Below are 8,245 nucleotides of genomic sequence, written 5' to 3'. Positions count from 1 at the left end.
GGGGGCGCTGGGCGGGCTGGGGTTGGGGCTGTGGCGGCGGCGGGCCTTCATGGCGGCGGCCGAGGAGGAAGAGGAGGAGGAGGAGATGCGACGGCGGTTCATGGCGCCGCCGGTGAGTGGGCTAAGGGAGCTGCGGCGGCGGCGGCGGGAGCTGGGGAGCCGCATGGAGCTGCTCATCATGGAGACGCAGGCCGAAGTGTGCCGCGCCTTGGCGGCGCTGGACCCCGGCGCCTCCTTCGCCGTGGACACCTGGGAGAGGAAGGAAGGTGCGGGGGACGGGGCAGCCGGGGGCGGCGGGGAGTGGGGGGCTCCCGGCCCTCGGTGACCCGGTGCGGCGTTGGCAGGCGGAGGCGGCATCAGCTGCGTGCTACAGGACGGAGAGGTCTTCGAGAAGGCGGGCGTGAACGTGTCGGTGGTGTTCGGGCAGCTGTCCGAGGAGGCGGCGCGGCAGATGAGGAGTAGGGGGAAGGCCCTCAAGGCCACCGAGGACGGTAAGGGGGCAGCAAGGGGGGAAGGAGGGAGGGTGCTCCAACGTATTGTTTCAGGGGACCTTCAGGCTGGATGTTAGGAAAGATTTCTTCTCAGAAGGAGCGGTGAGGCATTGGCACAGGCTGCCCAGGGAGGTGGTGGAGTCACTGTCCCTGGAGGTATTCAAGAACCGTGTAGATGCGGCACTGAGGGACATGGTTAGTGGGGATGGGTTGACAGTTGGACTAGGAGATCTGAGAGGTCTTTTCCAACATTAATGATTCTATAATTATCCCTTTGTTGCATTTTTACAACAAATGCAAAAAAGGCATTTAATGAGGCACATAAAAATATGTGGATGAGAAGCAAATTTCACATGGAGTAATAATTACTGTGACCCAACGCAAGAAATTTTCTTGCAGCCGAATGACAGCTTGAAAACTATGAATAAATAGCAATGTTCCTTAAAAGATAATAAATGAAGTCATTTGAAAAACTGAAGTTTTTTTTCTGTGCGTCTTTTTACCTAGGAAAACTGCCTTTCTGTGCCATGGGTGTAAGCTCCGTTATCCATCCAAAGAATCCTCATGTTCCAACCATGCACTTCAACTACAGATACTTTGAAATTGAGGAAGCCGATGGTAAGAACTATACGTCAGTGTAGTACACTTGACGGGTACCACTCTGTATGAAGGCAGCATGAACGCATGGCTAGGGTAAGAGGTTAAGAACCAGTGGGTTTTTTTCCTAGCTGTGCCAAGAACCTGTTGAGTAGCACCGCTTTCTAGAGTTTAATAGAAGAAAGGTCCGTGAAGGACTGATGAGCATTCTGATCAGGGTATACAACCTTTGTCTCCAAAGCTGGGTGGATGTGGTGTCAGAAAAATGGCTCTCTACTTGCCTTAGGTCGTTTTTTCCTGAGTTTCTGCAGTGTGCTGCTGTTGAGGCAGGCTTCTAGGTTTGGTGGTCTAGCACGGGGCGGCCATTTGTGCGTTGTGATGGTGCATATACCCGTCATTCAAATCAGAATCTCAGAGAGGCTTTGAATTATGGAGTAATTTTGGTTGATTTCTAACCAGTTAGTTCCCCTGGGTTTAATAATGTTTCCTTTCTTTCTTGTAATGTTTCTAGATTACTGATGTATCCAAGAAGTTGCAGTTTTCTTGTCTTATGTAAGCAGTAGAGGTAGCAGGTGACAACAGCATTGGGCAGCCCTTGCATAATGGATTTGTTACTCTATCAGATGCTATCGAGCATCCAAAATATCCAACAAGTGGTTTTCGCTGCCTTGAAATTTGTTTCATATTTTCCTCGTCATTGCACTACCTTGAACTCAAATATTTCATGATGGCCCTAACCAATCACAGAATGATGCTTTTATTTTGTACTGCACAAATAGTTGTTAGTTCTTGGCGAACCACTAGCAATGTGTTTCTGTTTGGAAGGTGGGCTTCTTGGTTTGTGCTTGTTTTCTTTTTTTAATGTTGTTGCTTGCCTCTCTCCTGCAGGGACGAAACAGTGGTGGTTTGGTGGTGGAACGGACCTCACTCCGACTTACTTGAATGAAGAAGATGCTGTACATTTTCACAAGACTCTGAAAGAAGTTTGTGACAAGCACGATCTGAAGCTGTATCCCAAGTACAAGAAATGGTATGTGAGAGATGCACTTGGATTCCAAAATTCTGTGAGAACAGAAAGCAGAAATTGCCAATTAAGTGTATTCCAGGAACAGTAGGTTCTCTTCTGCCTTCTGATAAGTGTCAGCAGACCCTATGAAAATCAGCAGATACATACTGGGACAAAATGTGGTCTAAAGCAGTCTCTTATTTACGGAGGCCTGAGAGAGCTGACAGCTGGGATCCTAGATCTGTTAACTGAATAATAAAATAAGCTGACTCCACAAGATTTTGTAAGCCACAGACCTCATTAGGCATCTTAAATATTTTTACCCTCTATTGTCAAAGTAGCATGAGGTTTTTGCCTCGGAGGCCTATGGACTTGTACTTATTCTGCTTACAGTGAACTCATGGTAAATTTGCACGACTAAATTCCACTCACGTTATTTTGCATTCAGCCTGTCTTTCATTACCCTTTTTTCTTTCTATTTTTGCAGTGTAGGTAAAGGAGCTTCTCCCTAATGTAGAAGCTTCGTGGTTTTGATGAAGCTGTAGTTTTGTTCCCAGTGACACGTTCACTTAGTGTTCAACAGCGTGTTCTCTAAAGATGTGAACTCTGAATGTTCTTCTTGAGCTGTGAGATGTAGTTGATGGGATCCTTCCCTACAGCTCAGTGGGGGCTTGCTGCTCTGTCTCTGATAATCCTATCTGCTGCAAGCTATGGTATCCAGAAAGGTCCGTTAGCCTTTTGTAATCTACCAGGTCTTGCCTGAGGACTGGAGATAACGTGAGTGTTGTAGGTTGGGTGTGAACCACTTAGGCCAGGAGCACACCTTAAAACTTTAAGATTAAGGTCTGTCTGATGAATTTTTTTTGCATGCTGGTTCAGAATGCCCGCCCTAATGGTTACATTGTTTGCAGGATAAGGAGGCCAGCAACGCCAGAAGCTGGAGATCAGAGAGATGGATGTTCTTAGTCTGAGGGCAGCTCAAAGGAGGACGTTTGTCCATTGTGTCCAGTGGACAAAGGCAGTTTTCCCAATCCCAGCATGAGCATTTGTTGTAATCAGCAGCTGTGTAGGGGCATGTTGTTCGCACTGCTGGAGGACTGTGAATCTCCTCTGCACTTCTACTAATTTGTATTGCCTTTTTTTCATCTTTTCTCAACCAGAAAAGTTCTTGTTATATTTACCAGCTTTAAAACTTTGGTCAGGTTGTTTTCTGTTGCATTTTTTACTCCATCTTTTTTTCCAAATTCTTCCTGCTGCTATAAAATAAAAAAGCTGATCACCTCAGTGAATGAAAAAATAACTTAGGTTATCTGTCTCTCTGTCTCTCCCTCTATGGCTGTGCCATTTGTATTGCTTGTTAACAGTAACTGTGGATGGACACAGATGTACGGTGTGCTAGCCATAAAGGAAGACAGGATCTCCTTCTTGTTGTTGGGTTCTGCTTCCCTTCCATTTATGCCCTAGGTGAAGACTTGGCAGGGCATGGTTGCCTAAGCAAACAACTGCAAGCTGGGTGTGGATATGGTGAATCAGCTAACTTACAGTCATTGCATACCTACACACTCCCAGTAAATACAAAATTAATTTCCTCCCCTTTATAGGAAAAGCTGTACATATTCTTTCATAAACTTGACAGTGAGCTGTGAACTGCCAGTGCTAGAATGACTCCATCTTCCAAACTTAAACTGTTATAAAGTCTTTTGCCAAGGAAGACTGCCTCACTTTTTTTTTTCCCTCCCTTTAAGTAACAGTGGCTTTTTTATCCAGTTTTGGGTTTGCTGATTTTTTATTTTTTAGTTTTTAATTTTGATGCAAAAAATTGATTTTTTTTTCTCCCAGGAATAGCAAAAAGAATAAAGAGATTATTTCTTCTAAGTTTGTTTATTTCACATTTGTCTGAAAGCTGTACAAATAGTCTGGAATCTGTATATATTTCAGGGAATGAAACTGAGAAAGATCTCTTAGGACGAGCTTTTGAAATCAGGTATCCCTCCTCCTCATAGGTAGAGAATATGGATGACTACACATGAAAGTGTTTGCCACGGTCAGTGAGTGTGATATGTTCAGTGGCCACAGCTTTGTGGTGGCTGTTTAATCAGAGCTTTTGGAGACTGCATTCTGCATGGGGGGGCTGTACAGTACTGCTCGTAATGGTCAGTGAAACAGCAAGGCACCTGGCACTGTAAGAAGTGACTTCTCATCACTATTTCACTAGTGCTGTCCTGTGCCAGGTAGCAGTTAGGAGGTGCTTTTTTGTTGTTGTTCTTGTTTTCTTTTTGAGGGTCATATTAATAACTGTCTGCTGCCTCATCTAGGTGTGATGACTACTTCTATATCAAGCACCGTGATGAGCGAAGAGGGATTGGAGGCATATTCTTTGATGACATGGACTCTCCTTCCAAGGAGGAAGTATTCCAGTTTGTACAGAGCTGTGCCAAAGCTGTTGTGCCTTCTTACATTCCCATTGTGAAGAAGCACTGCCATGACTCCTACACACCAGAGGAGAAACTATGGCAGCAGCTTCGGAGAGGACGGTGAGTATCGAAGGAGCAAAAGAATAGACGGGACGTGGATGAAACTGGTGAGAATAGAATGAGCTAGTTCTTCATGGTCACAGGGCTTATGTCCTGAAGAGCTTTTTATATCCTGTCATGGCACGGGGTAAGTTTGCTCAACCATTTCAGTGCTTGCCAGAGTTGCAACATTTCTGTGTACAGAACAATTTTTGATATTCAATCCTAGCTTGCTGGGAAGGATGCAGAAAAGGTACTAGCACACCCTCATCTGTACCTCTCACTTTCCCATGTTGCAACAGCATAAGCAACTCATACAAAATGCCACTGCTTCTCTCAGATTCTTAAAAAAAAAAACAAAAACAAACAAACAAAAAAAAAAAAAACAAAAAAAAAACCAAGAGAAGCAGCTGCATTTTGTAACAAGGAAAGGGGTGCATGTGTGCATGATGTCCTGAATCCCACCTTCTGCAGACCAGTGATATGCCTTGTTACATGAGGAGCATAAGGGTAAGGGAGTCATGCTTACTATTCAGTAATGAAGGTAAACCCCAGAAGGCATCAAATTACTGTACCCAAGAGTGCTTTCAGTTACTTACATACATACTAATTCTGATATTTTTCTTGGCATTGAAATGGGTATGCCATGAACTCTTTGTAAAGGAACAAAGATATAGAGGGGTTTTGTTCTTCTGGTGTGGCTAAATGTCACTGTAACTTGAAAGACTTTTGAGGATGCTTATTACTGCAAAGGACTATTAATGCTACAAAAGCTTAACTACATTGGTAGATACTCTTGTCTCTGTCTTTTCTGAGCGTATGGAGAAATAAGAATATATGTGCTCAGTGCAGAAATGGGAAGTATCTGCTTGCAGCCTTTTCTGCAAAGAAACCTGTAAAAGTGGTATAAAAATGGCATAAGCATTCAGGTTTCAATCAGTGGCCTGCAGCAGTTAGCCAAATAAGCACACGAGCTTAATTTGGTGGAGCTGTTCCTTGGAGCGTTGGGCTTTCAGGATCCGTTCTGTGAATGGGATTTAGCAAACCTGGAGAGATTATAAGGGGAAATAGCTTCTTCAAGCTGCATCCAGGACTAGCTCAGCCTGATTATTGCCCTGGACCACTTTGCAGATCATTGGGCTAGTCAAAGCTCTCTGTTTCTGCAAATAGTAAGGGTTCCTCTCTTTCCGTCCGTCTCTTAGGTACTAATACCTCCATGCTGATTGTTGAGATAGACCCTGCTGAATTGTCACTGCTCTGTTGGTATGCTGAACAGCTGGCTTCAAAGCGGGGTTCATTCTGACACTCAGTATGGCTGAAAATCTGTTTTTGTTTGATGTCTACTAGCTGAAGACAGCACAATCAACTTCTGATAATAAACTTGTTTTTCTGCTGCATCTTCATTCCGTGTAGGTATGTGGAGTTCAACTTGGTTTATGACAGAGGTACAAAATTTGGCCTGCTAACACCAGGATCAAGAATTGAAAGTATTCTTATGTCTCTGCCACTGACTGCAAGGTAAGGGAATACTTGTATGGAGTTGCAGGTAGACACTGTTCCTACTAAAATACTTCACAGGTTTAAATCGACAGTCTCTTCTGGTGTCCAGTCTCTCAACACTGGCTGGTTCATGCGTGATACAAGTACTGGCCAAATATATGCAGGTGCTCGTCTGCTCTGCTGTGTTCACCCATTCACACAGTAACATGTGGTTTAGATACTTTTTTTAATGCCTTTTTAGTGCCTCTCGATAGACTTCCCCTGCTCCCTCTCTGGGTGTTTTTGTAGTAGCTCTTTGGAAAGTGCGTGAACTTCTGGCAGCCTTGACAAGCCTGTGGCAAGGAGTTTTACAGTTTAACTGTACGTTGTATGAAAAAGTGCCTCTCTGCTTTCTACTTGCAGCCAATGGCTTTGTTTGACTCTTCAGATTTTCTTCTCATTTGTTTTCTCTGTAACAGCTCTTATTTCACAGACTTCTGTTGTTCATTGTCTACTTTCAAAGCTGATAAGTGCCTCTCTTTTAAGTCTTTGTACAATAGCTCTTCCACACTTTTCATCACATTTGCCACTTTTCTCTAGGCGGTTTTCTTTGTCTTTTCTGAGCTGGGGATAAGGATCAGACAACAGAAGCTGCATATCCAAGATGCAGGTGTGCTGCTGACTCATCCAGTGGCATAATGATGTTTTTGTTCATTATTCTTAAACTTAATATGTTGCTTGCTGGTTTTCAGATGGCTTTTTCATAGAATGGTTAAAATGCTACAATCTTGTCTGGGCAGTAAAAGTTAACTCAGTCAGTGTGTGCCTATGTTCTCTCTGTGCACTAATTTAGAACAACACTGAATTGCACCTGGCAACATTCAGTTGTTTTGCCTGTAGCTTTGCATCCTTAGGAAAGGCAACTGCAGGCAGCAGGGCAGTCTGAGTGCATTTCCCCTTTCTCTGCAGGTGGGAATACATGAACACACCCCCAGAGAGCTCAAAGGAAGCTGAAATTCTGGAGGTTCTCCGCAATCCCAAAGACTGGGTGCACTGATGTGGATTGTGAAGAAGGTGGATTGCTTATACTGAGCCATTACAGAAGAAGAGGAATGCCTGCAAGCCAGCTCCTCTGAACTGCTGCTGCGTGGTGTCTTAGTATAGCTACTTATACTCTTACCTGGTGCCTTAATGATGATGCTGTAGACTTGTAACTTGCAAATATGTGAACTCTAAGAGTGATCAGCTGATGTTGTCATCCCTCATTGATGTTGCCTTGTGAAGGACTGGTGAAACCCTCCCAGGGCTAGTGTGCATGCTTATGATCTTCTTAAACTGATTTGTGTGATTGCAAAGTGTTAAACTACTGTGAAGAATTCCCCCTGTGGAATTAAAGCACTATCTGTGCCTAGATGGCACTGCTTACTTGAGAATAATGTTGGGATGTTCTAGAAATAGTTTTTTTTAAGGAATAAAGTGAATATTTGGTATGATTTTAAATCTTTAAATCTGCTTTCATGATCCTGTGAAAAAGACAGGTGGCACCACGTTTTAGCTGGAGGAGGGGAGCAGTGGAAACTGGGTTAGGTTCGCAGTTGTGACTGCTGAGTGCAAGAATTGGCTATCTGCTTTAAAGAGAAGCTGTTGAGTGCTGCTCTCCCTAGTTCTCTCTCAGCTGTGATCAACCACACCAGCACCTCCCCTCTGCCCATTCCTTGTCAGGAAGAGCTGCGTTGGTCAGAAAGCTGCTGGGGGCGACCCTGGGCCTCCTCCACAGGCCTTCAGGCTGCTCTGATCGCCCTTTCTGCCTGCAGCACAAACTTGGAATAATTGCACCCTGAGTAAACTGCAGATGGCAGCAAGCTGGAAGTAAGTGTCTCCACAGGGATCTGGATAGGCTGGATGGAGGTACTGAGGCCAGTTTTATGAGCTTTACCAAGACCAAAGGTTGGGTCCTGCACTTTGTTCACAACTGCATAGTTGTGGCACTGACAGATGTGGATTGTGGGCAGAGCGATGATGGATTGAGGATAAGACTAGATCACCTTAGTGGTCTTTTCCAACCTTAATGATTCTTTCCAAGAGGAGAAAAACAAAAAGCAGCACTACTGAAGGAAAAAAAAGATTTTGACCATCTCCCCGTCGGGGAATCGAACCCC

General features: G+C 44.4%; 2 protein-coding genes and 1 non-coding gene across 11 annotated transcripts in view; 1 reads left to right on the top strand and 2 right to left on the bottom strand.

Annotated features, from left to right (window-relative positions):
• Positions 1-8,245, bottom strand: part of TTF2 (transcription termination factor 2) — a 52,931-nt gene that overhangs the window by 20,906 nt on the left and 23,780 nt on the right. Inside the window, exon 26 of one of the 9 annotated variants that reach the window (XR_002439534.1) lies at positions 2,026-2,150. The exons of 6 other annotated variants lie outside the window; for them this stretch is intronic. The gene's annotated coding sequence lies outside the window, so the exon portion shown is untranslated. Of the gene's footprint in view, positions 1-2,025; positions 2,151-4,684; positions 4,802-8,245 lie in introns of those variants that run through there. 2 more of the 9 variants (XR_002439533.1, XR_002439529.1) reach the window with 2 other exon arrangements.
• On the top strand, positions 9-7,594 carry CPOX (coproporphyrinogen oxidase). Its single transcript, XM_021399620.1, has 7 exons — positions 9-266; positions 345-491; positions 999-1,109; positions 1,977-2,118; positions 4,410-4,628; positions 6,021-6,125; positions 7,056-7,594. The coding sequence occupies exons 1-7, from the start codon at positions 50-52 to the stop codon at positions 7,141-7,143; spliced, it is 1,029 nt and encodes a 342-aa protein (XP_021255295.1). The 5' UTR covers positions 9-49; the 3' UTR covers positions 7,144-7,594.
• TRNAD-GUC overlaps positions 8,222-8,245 on the bottom strand; it is a 72-nt gene continuing 48 nt past the window's right edge. Inside the window, exon 1 of the tRNA in view lies at positions 8,222-8,245. This exon is cut by the window's right edge and continues 48 nt beyond it. This is a non-coding gene — a tRNA (tRNA-Asp).

The sequence above is a fragment of the Numida meleagris genome, chromosome 1 (genome assembly GCF_002078875.1).
Source record: "Numida meleagris isolate 19003 breed g44 Domestic line chromosome 1, NumMel1.0, whole genome shotgun sequence".
NCBI lineage: Eukaryota > Metazoa > Chordata > Aves > Galliformes > Numididae > Numida > Numida meleagris.
Note: the sequence above shows the minus strand (reverse complement) of the source record. Positions and strands in the feature narration are given on the sequence as shown.

Coding starts and splice junctions, on each gene's coding strand:
- CPOX (XM_021399620.1), top strand. CDS start 50: ATGGCGGCGGCCGAGGAGGAAGAGGAGGAGGAGGAGATGCGACGGCGG. Junction 1,110..1,976: donor TGAAATTGAGGAAGCCGATG/GTAAGAACTATA, acceptor TCTCTCCTGCAG/GGACGAAACAGTGGTGGTTT. Junction 2,119..4,409: donor TATCCCAAGTACAAGAAATG/GTATGTGAGAGA, acceptor TGCCTCATCTAG/GTGTGATGACTACTTCTATA.